At 41.7% G+C, this 20,082-nt stretch overlaps 1 protein-coding gene across 2 annotated transcripts in view; it reads right to left on the bottom strand.

Moving 5' to 3' along the window:
- LOC145409186 (RCC1-like G exchanging factor-like protein) overlaps positions 1-20,082 on the bottom strand; it is a 75,012-nt gene that overhangs the window by 43,626 nt on the left and 11,304 nt on the right. Inside the window, exons 2-5 of one of the 2 annotated variants that reach the window (XM_080279678.1) lie at positions 19,353-19,405; positions 17,793-17,897; positions 12,341-12,516; positions 2,449-2,551 (exon numbers count right to left, since the gene is read on the bottom strand). In XM_080279678.1, coding sequence (XP_080135804.1) covers positions 2,449-2,551; positions 12,341-12,516; positions 17,793-17,897; positions 19,353-19,401 — 433 coding nt within the window. In that variant the 5' untranslated portion in view covers positions 19,402-19,405. The remainder of the gene's footprint in view (positions 1-2,448; positions 2,552-12,340; positions 12,517-17,792; positions 17,898-19,352; positions 19,406-20,082) is intronic. The other variant, XM_080279679.1, reaches the window with a different exon arrangement.

Genomic DNA, 20,082 nt, shown 5'->3' with positions numbered 1-20,082 from the left:
AAATAATATTTATAATCATACTGTATAAATAAGATAAGTGAAACAATCATTGCATTTCATAATTACCCGGTAGATTGTCTTTATATGTGGCAAAACAATGGGCATTTTCAAGTATGGGACATTTTCAAATAAGGGACAAGTTGATTCCCCATTTAGTCCCCTAAATCGAGGTTTGAGTGTATATAATAACACCATACTGTACACTGATAAACATGTCTTTTATTTACCTTATTGTGGTGAACATAGCTGAAGTGGTCAGGCAGTCTGGACTGCTTCTGGCTTTATCGGATTATTTCCGATATGCAGTATAGGAATTTAGTCCAGTAGCTCCTCAAGTCCGATAAAAGCAAATTCCAGTCTACTGAAGTCCGTTATATTGAGGTTTTACTGAACTTGGTCCAAAACCTATATGTCTCTATAATATCCTTTTTCCAGGACACCACCCTTCCCCTTCTATGCATTTACAATTACACTCTTCAGCCAGTCATCTAGAACAAAACACCCACATAAAATCTATCCATCTACTGCCAGGCGCCTTAATCCCATAAGGGGTGGCCATGAACAAACTGCCTCCATGTCGCCCTGCCCAACGCCATTTCACTGCCCTCCTCCCAGCTCACACACCCCTCTCTCATATACCTCTCCACTCCATCCCTCCATCTCCTCCTTGGCCTCCCCCTCCCTCTCACACCCTCCACCTCATTCACATACACTCTCCTCATCAGCCTCTTGCTCTCCATCCTCTCCATATAGCCAAACCATCTTAATGTATTTCTCCTAATGCTTTCTATCATATCCTCATCCACACCACAATGCTCCTTCACTTCCTCATTTGCCAGTCTGTCTCTCCATGTGACTCCACATGCTCCTCTCAAATAAATGATTTCCACTCCTCTCACTCTTGACTTGTGTCCCTCCAACAAGGTCCATGCTTTACTTCCCTATGTTAGAGTTGGTATCATGATACTGTCAAGCAGCGACATTCTTACTTCCATGCTCACTTTCCTATTTCTTATCACTGCTCTCAAAGAACCAGCAACCCTGTTCCTTGTTGTACCCTTTCAAGCACTTCACCCTCTAAACTTTCATCCTTACTCATCACACTACCCAAGTACTGAAATGCACTCACAATTTCCATTTCCTCCTCATCCAACCTCACTGTACATCCAGTGAATCCATTTTTCTCAAAGACCATAACTTTACTCTTCCCTACATTCACCTTTAGATTCCGTTTCTAGCACACTCTCCCAAATTCACCAAGTCTTGCAGCTCCCCTTCGTCTTCACTTAACAATACAGTATCATTTGCAAACAACAGTACAGGGAGTTTCCAAACACTGCCCTCTCTCATTAGGGCTGCTCCAACATAAACTGAGCTACCTTGTATCTCAATTATAACCTCATCCATATACAGATTGAACAACCATGGAGACATGACACATCCCTGTTTCAATCCAACCTTCAAATAGAAAAATTCACTCAGTTCACTATCCACATGCACTGAAGCCTTAGCACCATCATACATACTCTTCACGGCATTCAACAACTTCCCATTCACTCCATATATTCTTAATACCTTCCACATTCCTTGTCTATCGACCTTGTCATGTGCCTTCTCCAAATTCATGAAGGCCGCATACAACTTCTTTCCCGCCTCTAGAAACTTTTCTGCTAAAGACCTAAAATTGAATATCTGATCTACACAACCTCTTCCCCTCCTAAAACTTCCCTGTTCTTCTCCACCTAATTCCTCTGTTATTTCCCTAACTCTGTCAATAAGTATCTTACCATATACTTTTCCTGTTACACTAAGATGACAAATGCTCCTATGATTACACACTTCTTTTTCTCCTTATCCTTTGTACAGGGGAATAATTACCATATACCTGACTTCCAATTCTCCGGGACTCTACCTTCCTCCCAGGCCAATCTGCACCTCTGTCATGCGCTCCTTCGAACAAAGTTTATTTACCCAAAATGATCCCCAGTTAGTTCAATTGTCTCATCAGCCTCTATACCCCATTTTCTCACTCATTCATTTACCACATCTATCCACCTTCTTGGCCTGCTATGCCTCCTCCCACCTTCACTATCCATGTACACCCAATCTATCTATATTATAGTATAGTACTACCTAAGCACAATCCCATTAACTCAAATTTCACAGACTTCCTTACTCCATGCCTTTCCTAAATCAATATACAGTACAGTATTTCATAGGTAATCACACACACCTGGCACTAGTTTAGCTCCCAGTCCATTGAGAACATGAATTACATTGCACCATAGCCAACTCAAATACACAGCTAAAGTGATTCCTCATGAAGAAGCTTGGCAACATTTGAGATGAATGACTGATGAGTCAAACCTTTCACTAAAGCTTGCTAAACATAGTGTTGAGGAGGAGGAGGAGGAGGAGGAGTCATCTAAATGAGGTTATTAATCTTACCTATTTGTGAGTCTGTGTTGATACCAGTGCCAAAGCAAGTGTAGGGAGACTTCCTGTGCACCGCCAGCACTGTAAAGCCGTAACCACATGCTACATCAACAACCTGGAAAACAAGTACCCAGTACAGAGAGTCCTCTTTGTATGCTGTTATCATCTTTTTGCCACTTTGTCCACAATAGTTAAAAAAAGGGGGGAAAGCTACCTAAAAAGCTGACTTGTCCATTTTCTCCTACATACAGTACCAGTTTTATGCTAATATATATAGGTGTATATACTGTATAATGAATGAATACATATATATATATATGTGTGTTAGCTTTGAGTGAAACGAAGATGAAAGGGAAGGGTGAGTCTATGTTTGGAAGTGTGAATGGAAGATTGTCAGGTGTTGATTGAGGAAGGGCAAGAGAAGGTGTGGCCTTGTTAGTGAGTCCGGAAGTACAGCAGTGTGTGATTGAATGGAAGTAGGTGTCATCGAGACTGATGTGGGTGAAAGCGAAATTTGAATATGAGTTGTGGGTGTTTGTGAGTGCATATGGGCCTGGTAGTAAAAGGGATGAAGAAGAGAAGGAGTCTTTCTGGAATGATGTTGATGAGTGTCTGCAGAGTTTTGGAGTGAATGTGAATGTGGTAATGATGGGAGATCTGAATGCTAGAGTGGGAAATGTAGCAGCTGAAGGTGTAGTTGGTACGTATGGTGTGACTGGAATAAATGAAAATGGGGAGCGAATGATAGCGATGTGTGTTGAGCGAGAGATGGTGATTGGAAATACGCTGTTTGAGAAGAAAGATATTTATAAGTATACATGGGTGAGACAGGAGGGTGGAAGGGTTGTTGATAGAGCTTTGATGGACTATGTGGTTGTGTCTAGGAATGTAATAGGAAGATTGTTGGATGTGAGAGTTCTGAGAGGGGAGGGTGGAGGTATGTCTGACCACTACCTGGTGGTGGGAAAGTTAAGAGTAGGTAAGAGATGGGTGAGAGCTAGGAGGGTTAGGTGTGGCAGGGAGGTTTTGAAAGTGAGTGGGTTGGATAAAAGAGAGAAAAAGAATGAGTATCAGGAGAAATTGAAAGATGAGTGGAACGCAGTGAAAGATCGGGAAAATGGCAGTGTGGAGGAGGAATGGCAGTTATTTAAGAGTGCTGTGGTGGGGCATGCAGAAGAGGTGTGTGGTGTGAGACGTGTGGGTGGTGGTATAAGAAAAGGAAGTGAATGGTGGTGCGAGGAAGTACATATGGCTGTGGCTGAGAAGAAACGTGCATATGAAGTGTGGCTGCAGAGGAGGAATGAGATGTCATATGAGAGGTATAAGGAAAAGAGGAATAGGGCGAGAAGGGCTGTGCGTGATGCTCAAGTGGCAGCAGATGAGAGATGGGGTAGGTGGCTGACAGAGAATTTTCAACAGAATAAGAAAATGTTTTGGAAGGTGAAAAGGGTGTGAAAGGGAGAGTCTGGGAAGGAAGAACAAGTAAAAGCAAAGGATAGAAGGATGTTAATTGAGATGGATGCAGTAAGGAAGAGATGGGTAGAGTATTTTGAAAGATTGTTAAATGTAGAGGAGGAAAGGGTGGCTGAGATTGTGGTGGATGGAAGGGTGCAAGGAATAAATGTGTTGGGAGAGTTGAATGATTCTTTGATCACGAAGGAGGAAGTGGAGAAGGCAGTAAAGGAGATGAAAACAGGGAAACCTGCAGGTATGGATGGGTGTGCTGTGGACTGCCTGAAGGGTGGTGGAGTGACTATTGTTGACTGGTTAGTAAGACTGTTGAATGTGTGCTTTGTGAAAGGTATGGTGCCAGTTGACTGGGCAAGTGCTTGTGTGGTCCCGCTGTATAAAGGCAAGGGTGATAAGTATGAATGTACTAGCTTTAGGGGTATAAGTCTGTTGAGTGTTATAGGTAAGGTGTATGGTAGAGTGTTAATTATGAGAGTTAGAGAGGGTACAAAGGGAGTGATTGGTGATGAGCAGTGTGGCTTTAGGAGAGGGAGGGGATGCGTGGATCAGGTGTTTGCGGTGAGACAAGTGTGTGAAAAGTATTTAGCGAAAGGCAAGGATGTGTTCTGGGCATTTATGGATTTAGAGAAAGCATATGATAGAATTGATAGGAAGGCTTTGTGGACTGTTTTAAGATTGTATGGACTTGATGGTAGGTTACTAAAAGGGGTGAAAAGTTTTTATGTAAATAGTAGAGCGTGTGTAAGAGTGGGAAATGCTGTGAGTGATTGGTTTCCTGTGAGAGTGGGGCTGCGACACGGATGTGTGATGTCGCCTTGGTTGTTTAATATTTACATGGATGGTGTTGTAAGGGAGGTGAATGCAAGTTTTAGGTGAAGGTCTGAATCTGGTGAATGTTGATGGTGGAGAGTGGAATCTGAAGCAGCTGCTGTTTGCAGATGATACTGCACTGGTGGCTGATTCAGAGGAGAGATTGAGACAGTTGGTGGAGGAGTTTGGAAGGGTGTGTGAAATGAGGAAATTGAAAGTAAATGAGAATAAGAGTAAAGTGATGAAGTGAACGAGGTTGGTAGATGGTAGGGGTATGAATATAGTTTTGAATGGCGAGTTGCTTGAGGAGGTAGAGTGTTTTAAATATCTAGGGTCACATGTTGCTGTGGATGGAAGAATAGATGCAGAAGTGAAGTTTAGAATAAATGAAGTAGGAAAGGTGCTGGGAGGAATGAAAAAAGTGTTTATATGTCGTTCGCTCAGAATGGATGTAAAGAGAAGGCTGTATGAGGGTGTTGTGGTACCGACTGCATTATATGGGGCTGAAACATGGAATATGGGTGTAGCAGAGAGGAAAAGTTTGAATGTAATAGAGATGAGGTGTCTGAGGAGTATGTGTGGAGTGACGCGTATGGATCGAGTGCGGAATGATGAAGTGCGAAGGAGAACTGGAGTTGTTCGGGAGATGGCTGGTAGAGTGGAGCAGAGGGTGTTGCGATGGTTTGGGCATATGGAGAGAATGGATAATGAGCGATTGGTGAAAAAGATAACTAGATCTGATGTGAGAGGTGCAAGGCTGAGAGGAAGACCACGAATAGGATGGATGGACAGTGTGAAGAGAGCGCTGGATGCGAGAGGGATATCTGTTGAGCAAGGAAGAGTGGCTGTGTGTGACAGAAATAAATGGAGAGAAATTGTGAATGAATAAGTGATGACGCAGCCCTGAAGGGATATTCTCCCGCATTTGGTCTGATCAGCTATTTCAGGTCAGGTGCGGGTAAGGGGATGAGTCTGTTATGATGTGGCAGGGGTAAACCAGCTCTGCTGTCGGGCCCTGCTGCGGATGTCACTGATTGCATTACGCAGTTGACCCTTGTGCGGTGTGGCGCGGTGAGGATCTGTCCGTTCTTCCCATTGGGGTTAAGATGCAAATGAATGTGTTTGAATGGATGAGTAAATGGGGAGTATGTCGTCCTGTCTCGGCTATCTCCCTTTTCTTGGGGGAAGCAGCCTAGGTATATAGATAGATAGATAGATAGATACTGTACTTAGTATATATATATATATATATATATATATATATACAGTGAATCCTCGAAATACGAAAACCCGAAGTACGAATTTTCGATGGTATGAAATCGATTAATATAGAACAAATTCCACAGTACGAAAATATCTGTCTCGATGATACGAAAATCGATACTCGATAGAAAAGGAAATGCAGAGATAGCCCGATTATCCAGACTATATGATGTGAAGAAGTGCCTAAATAGTCTGAAATCACGATTTATCTGGCAGAAACAAAACACAAGTACTGTTAGATTGAGTTATTTACTGGTAAATGTACAATGAAAGATACAACTATCTTCCAAGTTCAGTCTGAAGAAAATTTACACCAGGCAAAATACAATGAAAACCCTGTCTCTACTAGTGCGTGTTTCAAATGGTTCGATTTTTTCAAGCTATATTCGTCAAACTTTGGGAAGATACCGTACTTGTGTCTTTTATTGTACACTTGAAGCAGCAGAAAGACTTTACCAATTCAATTCATAATCCTCCAGCTTGTTTCTGTAATTTTCTGAAAACTTTCAGTTTGGCATATTACTTTTTCTTGCTGAAAAATTTCCTCCCTGTGGAGAGGGTGGAGGGTGAAAGACTGACGAAGGAAGTGTATGTGAGTGAGGTGGAGGGGGGGAGAGGGAGGGAGAGGCCGAGGATGAGATGGAGGGATGGGGTGGAGATGTATATGAGAGAGGGGGGTGTGAGTTGGGAACTGGGCAGTGAAATGGCGAGGGACAGGGCGACTTGGAGGCAATTTGTTTGTGGCCACCCCGAACGGGACTGAGGCATCTGGCAATAGATAGATAGATAGTTATTATCGTTACTTTCCCCTACGATCGTTTCCAGCGCAGTGGAAGAAACTTAATGTGCTCAAAGGTGGATATCGTTTCCCAATTTCCCAACTGGCAGTTAGGTTAGGTTAAAATTATTAAGTACAGATAAGCTCAGTTAGGCCAGGTTTAGTTAAACACTTAGGGAAGAACAGTCCTTTCCACCATTATGTTAACAAAATAAACAAGAGTTGTCACACCAGAACAGCTAAAAATGACGGGGAAACAGATTTAATGAGAAACGTTTACTGTATTTACCAACCCATAAATAATCTGAAAAATATAACAGACTATCAGGAAGAACTGATTTGGTAAGGTGCTTTTACTGCTTAAAGCAAAACGTATGTTTAGCCCCCTCAATGGCTGTGGGTTCAGATACTTGCGTGCTCCCATGGTCAGCCTTGGGACCATTTTTTCAAGTTCTAAAATCAATTTCTTTTTCTTACATATGTGAAAAGACTCATCTGGCACACCTGGCTTTCCCCCCCCCCCCCTAAACCCATCCTGTGATTTGCTATGATTTGTGTAAGAATAGAATGAGGATGCATGTTACATCAGCATGTATACATCGGCCGAAAACATCCGCGACGAAGTTGAACTGTGAACGCCAGACTGCTTGAGGTGGTAGAGTAGGGCCGTGTAAACACACCAGTGACCCTCATTCCCTTCCCATAATTGCTCGCAGTTTTTTATAGCTCATCCTAACTCAACGTCACTGACACCAGTACAGTAAGGCGTTGTTCAGGGCCAGCAGCTATGAAAGCGATAATGGAATACATTATTGTTTGTATCAGTCCTCTCTCTTTCACACATACACATAAAAACAAACAAAAGAATGAGCAGTAAATGTACACTAACTCTAAGGTGCAGAAATAACTGTGCTCAGTCGGTCCGAAATATATTGGGAAGAGTGATACCGAACGAAGACTGTGGAACTGAATGCTAACCTACGAAAACATGTGGGACGAAAGAGTAATTTTTTTCTGATTAGCAAACATTTTTGTTCCATATCGTCTCTTAAAATTGTAAAACCCATAATCTTTCATGTAAGCATACAGCCTAAAGACCTTACCAATTCAGTTCATATTCCTCTAGCTTGTCTTCTTTATTTTTCTGACTATTTTGAGGGTGGTAAATTATCTCTTGCTGAAAGAAACTTACTCAAAATTAGGGCGCATGTAACATAAGCATGTAAACATCGGCGAATACATTTGGAGTGAAGAGAATGCCTGACTGATGGGATGGTAGAGTAGGGTCATGTACACACACCAGTGACCTTCACTCCTTTCCCGTAATTGTTCGCAGTTTTTATGCCCTAACTCAACGTCATTGACACCGAAACAGCGAAGTGTTGGTCAAGGCCGGCAGCTATGAAGGGGTTAATGGAATACTGTATGAAAAATTCAAAATGGGTGCGGTGCATAGCGCCATACTTGCTTGCTGAGAGAAAACGAACTAACCCCTCTCTGGTAAACAAATTTTCGCGTGCTTCTCAGTTACGTCCACGTCCCTCCTCTCCTCACAGCCTCGCTGTATGTGAGACTATTTTCGCAGCCCTTCACCTTTTCGTATTGTTTCGCCATGCCTCCCCAGCTCCCTGTATCATCTCCAGCATTGGGGGAGCCCGCTGCAAAGAAGCAGCAGCACCGTACCCTAATGATGGAAAGGAAAATGGAAATTATAAGACCCCATGAGGAGGGGCAGGGAGTCTCGGACTGGGCATGGTTTAGGCCTTGCTGTTTCCACCACTGGGACTGTGATGAAGAAAAAGGAGAGGTACAAGAATATGGCCATCTCCTTCTCTACAATTGTATACAGGTATTGCTTACTTCTTAATAAGGGGGGGTGAAGTTTAGGTGGAGGTCCGAGGGGGTTCTGGGACGCATCCCCCCATTTATATGCATATTTCAATGGGGAAAATCGTTCAGATACACGAAATTTTGAATTTAGAAGGTTTTTTTTTGGTCCCTATCCCTTTCGTATATCAAGGACTCACTGTACAGTAAAAATGAAGAAGACAGAGAATGTGACGCATGTGTATTGCACAGATGGATCAAGTCTGCTTGGCCTGAACTCTTCCTATACTGATCTTGATCAAGTCAGGCACCAGTGATTGCCTTTTGTTACAAGGCAAATATTAAAAAAAAAAAAAAAAAAAAAGGAAAGAAAGCTCTTTGATAATAACAATAAATGTGATCATACTCAGTGTTAACATATGAACTAAACTCTTCTTTGAATACAGAGTGGCATGATTCAATCTAATGATTATGATCCTAATTTGGTCTAGTGATCATGATCCTAATTTGACAATATATAAAACTATTAACATTGATAAAGGCTTAGTACAAAAAAAATCTTCATAAAAGTGAAAAAATATTTAATTAAAAAAAAAATCCAATAAAGTAAACCTGTCAATTTAAATTTAAAAATCTGATTTAAAATACTACAATAAAAAAAAATAATAATTGTATACAGTATATGCTATTTTTTCCAATCCTGAGTGTGAGTAACCTCCCCCATACCAAGTGCTAGCCTGTGGTGCACTGCCTTACTTCCACTTCAAATTCACATTATTATTTTCAACTTTGTAAGTCTGTTTATTTGAACAGTGATATATAATAATGCCTAATGGATGCACTGCAGCAAGTGGGAGGAAAAAGATGCAGTATGGTGCTCTTTGGACAGAATTCCCATAGGCACAAACAGGGTTGGGGAAAAAAAAAAATTATTAAAAAAAATCTGATTTAAATTAGTCCTTTTGTGGTACGTGGGGGTGCCCACCATCCACTCACTCAATGTAGTGCTGTTCTCGGGTGTCTGCCCTGTCCTCTCCTCCATCCTTGTTTCCTTCCATCTTCTGTCTTTTTTATCCTTCGTTCTTTTCTCTTCCTTCTGCCTAAGGGTGACCTTACCCTCCCTCTTCTGTCTTTCATTCCTTCATTCTTTCCTTTCCCTTATGCCTGTGGGTGACTCTACACTGAGTGACAAGCCAAATGGTTTCCTGTACACCAGGAAACCATTTACTACGCTGGGTGGTAACCAAATAACCAAATTTTGGTGCCTGGTGGTTTAGTGGGTAATTATTGTGCTCCAGTTGGATTGAACCGGTGAAGGTTTATATCCAAGGGGTGATTGGGGTTTATTGTTCATGTAATGCCACTCAGGGATGAGTGAGGCTGGTCACTCTCATCTTAAATGTCAGGACCAACTGCCTAGCCCCGGGCTTCTACGCTCCTCATGGGGCAACGTAGGATTGGATGATGGAGGGATTATTTAAATTAAAAAAAAACAATTTTATTAAAAAAAAAAAAAAATGTGATTTTTTCCAACCCTGATCAGACTAAACAAGAAATGAATATCAGCACAAAGACAGGCTAGACAATTATTAAAATCCTGAAAACAAATGCATATTGGCTTGTTATTTATAGCTGCCTTGCTGATACTGTGAGTATATAACATATCAGTATCGGCAAGTGTCAGGATCAGCAATATACTGTATAACTTTGGATACAGTACTACTGCAGTACAGTATTGTACATAAAACACTGAGAGTACCAAGTAACTCTTGCATTAAAGAGCTAGAGTGAAAGGAGTACAAGTTTATTGACAAATGGGTACTGGGAGTCTGCTGTAATGGGGGAGGAGTGCAAGTACAGGTGTAGACAATTTGGAATAACGGCAACCACTGAAATAACAAGTGAAGGAAGAGAGACCTAATAATGCCTACATCTTCATTCTCTCTGTTTTTGAGTTGTATCCTAAGTGGCATTAGAGATTTCATTACATCTCTCAATCTCTCTCTTGGCAATTTATTCTGCATATCATAACTTCATGTTCTCTATTGGCATTTACCTATTCTTTGTATCAACTGACTGCAGCTATCTATAACTGAGTATAAGGACACTGATAAAGTGTTGCAAAATCTCCAAGCTTAGAGTACTTAGAATATGACCTTCATTCACAGAACAAAAGTAGGAAGACCTCCACTCCTGGTGGCACAGTACGTGCCAAACTTTAGTCTATCGAGTTGCTGGAGTGATGGTAATTTCTGCTGGCATCTGAAGCAGGTTCACTCCACCTAGGAAAGGTCTATCTTAGCTGTTGTTGCTTAACCCCTGTTTGTTTGGCCAAGTAGACCCTCTGACTACAAGTAAGCAACTGCTTCTGTAGGGCTATCCTACAAACAGAGTACAGTTTATTGTACACCATTTAGGGGACTGGCACCCTCTTATGGTGCAGAGTGCCTTACCAGGGTAGTAGTAGTAGTAGTAGTTGTTCCCTAGGCAGTCTGGCCGAACAGCCCCGAGTCCCCAAGGAATGCCATGGCCGAGACCGGGCTTTCCCACAGAGTTCTCAAGGAGTGTATGTTGTGTTATTGGCGTAGGTGATTGTGTGCAATGCAGTCTTCCATAATGTGCTTAATGGTATGGGGTGCTGTGTTACGTCCTGGACAGGCATCAGTGACGGAGTCATCCAGCCCCTTCTGATAAGAGGGCTGGATGATGCCCACATCTCATCCTGGCCAGGCAGACCCTGTCCTCACAAGGGAGATAGGATTCTGAAGGGTGGATATCAGGAGGCCGTGCATGCAGCTGTGTGTTGTCTTTAAGTGACTGAATGGAGTGGTGAGTGATTTGTGTATTGATATGCTTCTGGGACCTGGTCTGAGGTGGGAGGGGGGAGAGATGATAGTATTCGTGTATGATATGTTGAGCCGGGTGTTGTTTTGATTACCAGGGTTGAACCAGGGTCCTTCCCATGGTGAGGAGCAGGGAAATATATTGAGGCTAAGCTCCCAGGTGGATGCCTCAGCTATTCATCCTTAGATGTACGGCATCCCAACCCAACATATAGGTTCCTCACCAGCATCCCTCTCTCAGTGAACAGGTTAATGAAAGCTACAACTAACTCTTCCCATGCAAAATGACTCCCAATTTGAGTAAAACTGAACAATAGCAGCTTTGTTGTTGTAGTCCCAGGTCCACCTGGATGTGAACCTAGTAGACAGCAGGCAGTATTTGTCCCTTCTCCTGCAGACCACAATCCTCCTTTTGGGGTACAGGGAGGAGGCTGACAGATGTTAGTACAGTACTGTACAAGAGAGAAGAGAAGCCATCCTGTTATATCTAAGCCACCATGGGAAAGAATCCCTCTCAAGCAACAATAAAGCATAAAAGGTATTGCCAGGCTAAACAGGTTATGGGATCAAGCACAAACGAGGAAAAACTGCCAAGTCTACCTCACTTGGCAATACTCAACGAGCTTTAAGGGACTGTAACATGAATGGTAGTTTCTGCTGGCATTTGGTGTTGTTGGGCCATATGAATGAGGTTCAGCACAAAATGAGACTCACCTATACCTCTAGATGATTCATTCAGCTTCTGGGCGACTTCTTACACTGAAGGGTAAGTTATAGTTTTCAATCACCCCCTCACTACCAAAGACCTTCCCTATGATGATCAAATTATCTGGAAGCAGTAATTATAAACTAACAATGTATTCAACTGGATGCAGGGGAATAATAACAGGATCAGAAATGCCATTGTCCTCACTCTGTGGTACTCCCCAAACTCGACTCTGTGGGGGTGTTGTATAAAGGGTAGCCGCTGTTGCCTCTTGGTACGGTCAGGACGGATGAAGGAGGCTCGGCCCAACCCACCATGGTCTGCCACTCCCCACATATACAGGAGGGTGTCTGGCCTTGATTGTTCACCAATATATTCAAACTCTGTGGGTTAAGAAGTAAAATAAGTTCTCATCATCATCACAATCTATCAACCTTACCACCATGACTGTTATCATCACCATCATCATCATCATCATCCAGACCTTCATTCACACCAAAATTCATCATCATCACTTGTACAATCACAAATCACACACTACATGATGCCAAGCTTCCCAACAATTGCTTGAAACTGTTGGGAAAAAGAAATCTCAGATGCATGATAAGATCTATATCAATGTTGGTCACAGTTTGGATTTTGACTATTTGCTTGTGGCTCTGGTCCTGCTGCAAGTGATGATTGTGCAGCTAGTTACCAAGCTTGTTGCCACACTTCACTCTCATGGCAGTACCTCCCAGGGTCAATGATAGTAAACCATCTCATAACTATGTCACATACTTATGTACTGTACCTGTAAATCTATCTATCTATCTATCTATAGCCCGACGCCCTAATCCCGCAAAGGGTGGCCGCAGACAAAACGCCTCCAAGTCACTCTGTCACCCACCATTTGACTCCCCTCCCCCCAACTCACCCCCCCCTCCCTCATATACCTCTCAACTCCATCCCTCCACCTCATCCTCGGTCTACCCCTCCCTCTCCCTCCCTCCACCTCACCTACATACACCCTCTTAGTCAGTCTTTCATTCTCCATCCTCTCCACATGTCCAAACCACCTCAGTGTATTTCTCCTAATCTTTTCAACCACATCCACATCTACCCCACAACGTTCCTTCACTTCTTCATTCGTCAACCTGTCCCTCCACGTCACTCCACATGCTCCTCTCAAGTAACTCATTTCCACTGCTCTCACTCTTGACTTGTTCTCCTCTTGCAAGGTCCACGCCTAGCTTCCATACGTCAGGGTAGGGATCACAATACCATCATGCAGTGACTTCTTAACTTCCATACTCACCTCCCTGTTTCTCATCATTGCTTTCAGTGTGCCAACAACCTTCCTTCCCTGCTGTACCCTTTCACGTACTTCATCCCCCAAAGTTCCATCCTTACTCATCACACTACCCAAGTACTTGAATGCACTCACATTCTCCATATCCTCACCATCCAACCTCACTGCACACTCTGTGACTTCATTCCTCTCAAACACCATAACTTTACTTTTGTTTACATTAACTTTCAGCTTCCTCCTCCTACACACTGTCCCAAATTCATTCACCAAACCTTGCAACTCCCATTCATCTTCACTCAACAATACTGTATCATCAGCAAACAGCAACACTGGAAGCTTCCAAATCTCACCCTCATTCATTAGGGCCACCCCTACATCCACTGCCCTACCTTGTACCTCCTTTACAACCCCATCCATATATATATTAAACAGCCATGGAGACATTACACACCCCTGTTTCAGTCCCACATTGAGATCAAAGAACTCACTCAGTTCACCATCCACTCGCACCGTAGCCCTAGCTCCCTCGTACATACTCTTCACAGCACTCAACAATTTCCCCTCCACTCCATATATTCTTAATACCTTCCACATACCTTTCCTATCTATTCTATCATAAGCTTTCTCCAAGTCCATGAAGGCAGCGTACACTTTCCTTCCCTTCTCTAGATACTTCTCCACTAAACATCTTAGAACAAATATCTGATCTACACACCCTTTTCCCTTCCTAAATCCCCCTTGTTCTTCTCCAACTAGCTCCTCTGACATATGCCTAACCCTATCAATGAGTATTCTACCATATATTTTACCAGTCACACTAAGAAGGCAAATACCCCTATGGTTACCACATACTTCTCTCTCCCCTTTTCCTTTGTACAGAGGAACAATTATACCTAATTTCCAGTCCTCTGGAACCCTTCCCTCTTCCCAAGCCAATCTACACAACTTCCATATCCACTCCACAACAATCTCACCCCCATACCTAAGCATTTCACCACACACTCCATCAATTCCTGGGGCCTTTCCCAGCTTAATCTTCTTCATCGCTTCCACTACTTCCGACCTACTGATCTCTTCCTCCCTCCTCTCATCTCTTCTTCTCCCAGCCATTCCCCAACCACTTATACTCACACTGCTCTCACTCTCTACATTCAACAAATCCTCAAAGTGCTCCTTCCATCTCCTCAATTTCTCTCTCTTCTCCACCAACAATCTATTATTCCTATCTTTCACTCCCCTACTATTTCCCCTTTCACACTGCCTTACTTTCTTTACCTCCTGTAAATAATAATAATAATAATAATCATCATCAAGTCTTTCTTTCCTACATTCTTTCCTCTTCCTTCTGCCTGTGGGTTACTCTACACTGAGTGACAAGCCAAATGGTTTCCTGTACACTAGGAAACCATTTACTAAGCTGGGTGGTAACAATATAACCAAATTTTGGCGCCTGGTGGTTTAGTGAATAATTACGGTACTCCAATCGGATTGAGCCAGTGAAGGTTTATATCAAAGGGATGGTTACGTAATGCCACTCAGAGATGAGTGAGGCTGGTCATTCATCTTAAATGTGAAGACCAACTTGCCTAGCCCTGGGCTCCTACACTCCTCATGGAGCAATGTAGGATTGGATGATGGATGGATGGATAATCATCAGGACCTTTTCTCCCACTTATGGATGGGATGACGTAGAATCAAGAAAACAGCAAAAGTATCAATACAAAAATGGGAGGAAAACAAGGAAAAAATAAAGTATGAAAGTGGAAAGAAAACAAGGAAGGAAAAAACATTTGGACTATAAACACCTTACCCAGTAATATGATTCATACTTTCACTGACTGAACTTTCATGCCTCTAAAATCCTGGCTACATCTCACAGACATGTAAAGTCTTGGTCAATACAGTAGAGTAATCCCTAGATTATCCATACAGTCCTCATCCGTTCATGCTCCATATCCGTTCATTAGGACTTGGCTATATTAAAACTGCAACCGGATTAATTTTCCGAAACCGTTCATAAAAGCTCCAGCTTCAGCGGCTGGTCAGCCAACAAAGTAAAAAAAATTTGTTCAGTGGCTCACTGGTTTCTCTGTCCATGCGTGGGTAATAGACCCTAACCCACAATGTAAGCGAGAATGGCTGTATGGATCCCTAATGTATGGTTGAAATCACCCAGCCATCCCGATCAACAGAAACATACCAGCTGCATGTGAGGAAAGCAGAAATAAACCACAAGGTGAACGAGAATGGCTGTACGGCTCCTTACTGAATGCTGAAAGTTCCTCGGCCAGCCACATACGGGAACATACCGTGCTCAAAGAAGTAACCCAGAGCCTAACCCACCAGCAGCACAAAACTGCCTGTCCGCCACCTCACCGAATGGTGAAAGTCCCGTGGCATCCCTCGCTTCTCCCACTCCCCCAATCCCTCCTCCATCTCTCCCCATGTTCACAGCTGGCCGGCTTTCCTCCCTCCCTCTTCCTCAGTACTCCCCCACCTTTCTGTCATCTACCATCCCTGTGTGAGTTTTTTTTATTTTTTGTGATTTATTCGAATTCTATTGGTCGTACTGAAATTCCAAAACGAACATGAGAAAGCTCATGAAATTCTGCATCTAGACATATCCTTAGCTCTTGCATGGTGAGGGCAAAATTTTGGGCTAGAATGTTGGGAAGTTATTTGCAGGTATTTTTTACCCTCCAACAAGTTTAGTCTCAGTGTTTTTTTGTAAGTTTACTCATCAGTTTTTGTGTTTTTATTAGCTTAACTTATTCTATAAACACCAGCAAAGATGGTGATATAATACTTATACCAATATAACCAATTTCCGGGGGACAAATTGAAATTCAAAGAAATTTTTTTCTTTGTGAATGGGGTCAGTCATTACTCTTACAGTCTGAAAAACCTTTTGAATTCCAGAGAGGGCTAAAAATACTGGAACCATCGTCTTCACTTTTTTTTTTTTTTTTTTTTTTTTTTTGGGGGGGGGGGGGTTTTGTTGTTTAGGCATTGCTTTCTGAGTGTCTAGCATTACACTGGGTATTCCCATGTGTGTTTTAATGTTTAAACACAGCTGAAAGACCAGAGAACATTGCCAAAATTAGGAGGGGTACTGTGTATTGCAGGTAGAATATTTGCGGATTTTGGTTGTTTATGCATTGTTTTCTCAGTGTCTAACATTACACTGGGCATTTCTATGTGTGTTTTGATGTCTAAATACTGCTGAAAGACTACAGAACACTGCCAAAATTAAGAGGGGTATTGTACATATTGGTAGGGTTTTGCATATTTTTTTTTTTTTTTTTTTTTAGTTTCCTTAGAGTTTAGGATTATATATACTGCACATGCCAATGTGTGTTTTGATGTCAAAGAAGAGCCGAAAGACCGCAGAATACTGAGGGTACCATGGATATTGGTATTTTTTATTGTTGCTGTTATCTATGCACTGTTTTCTCAGTGCTTAGGATTATATTACATATTGCAATGTGTGAAAGGGGGGTGTGAGTTGGGAGCAGGGTAGTGAAATGGCGGGGGACAGGGCGACTTGGAGGCGATTTGTTTGTGGCCACCCCAAACGGGATTGAGGCGTCTGGCAATAGATAGATGGATAGATAGATAGCAATGTGTGCTCCGATGTCTGAAAACAGCCAAAAGACCTCAGAACACTGCCCAAATTAGGAAGGGTACTATGCATATTAGCAGGATTTTGCAGTTTTGTTTTGTTGTTTATGCATTGTTTTCTCAGTGTTTAGGATTATACTGCGTATTGCAATGTGTGTTCTGATGTCTAAAAATGGACAGACAACCAAAGAACACTGCCAAAATTAAAAGGGGTATGGTACACATAGGCTGGGTATGGGTATAGGTAGGGTATGGGTACAGTAGAGGATATTGTTCCATATCCATTCATTGCCTGTATCCAGTCATGCCTTTGGCTCTATTATGATGGGTAATCGAGGGATTATTTTACAGTATTTACTTTACAATTCTGGGGTACCAAACAAGTGAAAATAGATTCCAAGTTTTTTTATTATTAGAGGTAAGTTTAACAAGATTCTGACAGTTTCAAAACAGTGTAAGAAAACTATGGAACAAAAATAAGTATGAGCTAAAAGAGATCTCACCAGGTTCTGACAGTTTCATGACAGTGTTTACTAATTACCATCATACACACTGCATCCCACTGTGGGAAATGAGGACAAAAAGTTCAACATATAAGTGGCTGCAGAGAAACAGCAGAAAGAGAAAGGGTGATAAAAGACTAAAACCTAACAGAAACAAAACTAAACACAAAAGTACACAATTCAGGCAAGGCTTAATGCTAAAAAATCAAACTACTGACCACAACAGTACCATAGTTTTGCGTACCTGGCAATTCCTCAGCATGCTTTGGATCCAGTGGTTTCCGAAATGTTCTCTTCTTCCGCCTGATTTGTTGAAAAGTGCCTCCACCCACGTAGTATGGTTTCAGTGCTGAAAAATCAGTACTTTGAACTTATCCTCCTACTGCAGTTTCCTATGTGTTATAATACTCAAAATCTAGTCAGTCCAAATGAAAGTTTTACCATGATGCATGTCTCCAAAACAGACTGCTACAATTAACCTCTTCTGTATAATAATGTCTACCTGTCTATAGTCAGAAGTCATAATCCCAAAGAGAGTGGTAATGGCCACAAACAAACTACTTCCATGCCACTCTGTTGTCCACAACTAGCTTGCCCTCACTCCAACTCATCCTTGATCTCCCCCTCTCCCTCTCCTCCTCTACCTCCTTCACATATACTATCCTAGTTACCATCTAATTTGCCATTCTCTCTACAAGGCCACACCATTTCATGGTGTTACTCCTAACTTTAAGAAAAGAAAGAAAAAAAAAGTATCAATATTAACCTTTTCAATACTACTGTACCTCCAGATAATTTTATTCAGTTTTAAAATGACAAAAGGAAATGAAAGAATGAAGGCTATACTGAACCCCTTCAGTGAGTAAAACCTTTACAATGCTAAATAAAACTGGTTGGAAGTAGCAAGAACAAACCAGTAAGCACTCATCAGACAAAAAGCATTAAGTTCCTAAAACTCATAAATCATCATCATCATGATATCTTTTTCCAATAGGGATGGGGTGAGCTAGTATTCAGAAAGAGAGGAAACAAAACAGAGGAAGAACTAAATAACAGAATGCTCAATGAAAGGAGCTAGACGCCTCAGCCATCCACTATTCAAGCCCTGAAATTAACATAAAAAAATCTTAAACCTGTTAGTATAACACTAAGAGAACATAGCTACCAGACAGGAGTAAAAGACCTGCGGTAAGCCCCTTCAATCAATGGATGTCATTGCTATTTTATTCCTGCTGCTCCCAGATTATTTTATTCACCTTGGAGTACACTTTTTGAACAAAAGGATTTAAACACTGCATATTGGTAGCCTTCATTCACCTCTTTACTGCCAGGATGCTCTTGTGAGCTGAATTGGCAGTAAGAATAATATAAATTCTGTCCTCCGACTAAGGGGTTAAGTTATGATGAGAAAGTGTGAGAGAGAGAGAGAGAGAGAGAGAGAGAGAGAGAGAGAGAGAGAGAGAGAGAGAGAGAGAGAGAGAGAGAGAGAGAGAGAACATGAGTAAGACATCACCAGAATCAAGGGGTTGATGAAATAAAGTTAAAATGGTTTGTGTGTGTGTTGGGGTGGTGGTCATCTGCTATGAAAGCTGACAACTACATGACAAGATGCAGAAAAGAAGATAAACAAAACAACAGCAATAGGTATAACATCATCCTAATCCCCCCACCCCCCATGAATGTGGTAGGTCAGCCTTCTACCTTTAAATGTTTGGGACTATGGTATCCTAGCCTCAAGCACCTATGCTTCCAAGAGGGTAATAAGGGACTGGCTGTTACCATTTTACTTGTCTACTTGTCTTACCTCGACATAATGTACTCTGCACTGACTTCAGTAATGTTGGCACCGACATTTATCTGAAAAGAAGAAGTACAGTACAGTGTTAAGAACAGGGAATGTATTATCACATCATTCTAACCATTTTTCACCCTTTCACTACCTAGGGAACTGCCAAAGTTGCATCAAATTGTTGGCTCAGTACCAAGGATAGAGAACAAAGTCCATCCTCTGCCTGAAGGAGGTAACTGAGAAAGTAGGTAATAACCTACGAAATTGGACTGTGAAAGCATATGATGTGCAGAGAGAGAAACTTTTTATTTATTTATTTTTCTTTTTACGTCTCCTGCTTAGGGATTCCAGGAGGAAGAATGTACGGTAACTAAAGAAATACTGTACAAATGTACATACACTGTAGCTACTTGAGATGCACAGCAATCTATTACTGTAATGTAATTGACAGCATTAATCAAGTACTGTATTTTGAAAAAGTTGGCTTAATACAACCAGAATATGACAATTTGAAAAACTTAAAGACTAGGTAAAAATGGGTGGAAGGGGAAACACAGGAAGGAGCTCTAATTATTTATTTCTCATCATTTCAGACTATAAAAAAACAATATTCCCTTATATTCTCTATGATGATAGGCTTTGTCTTGTCCAAAAATGTTTGAGACTTAGAGAAATTAACCCTTTGAATCTGTAGGTATGACATCCTTTTCCATTTATTTCTTTTGTTATTAGATAAATTTTATTC

Source organism: Coenobita brevimanus, chromosome 80 (assembly GCF_032717465.1).
Source record: "Coenobita brevimanus isolate Jiangsu-jjx chromosome 80, ASM3271746v2, whole genome shotgun sequence".
Taxonomy (NCBI): domain Eukaryota; kingdom Metazoa; phylum Arthropoda; class Malacostraca; order Decapoda; family Coenobitidae; genus Coenobita; species Coenobita brevimanus.
This window is presented reverse-complemented; position numbering and strand designations above follow the sequence as displayed.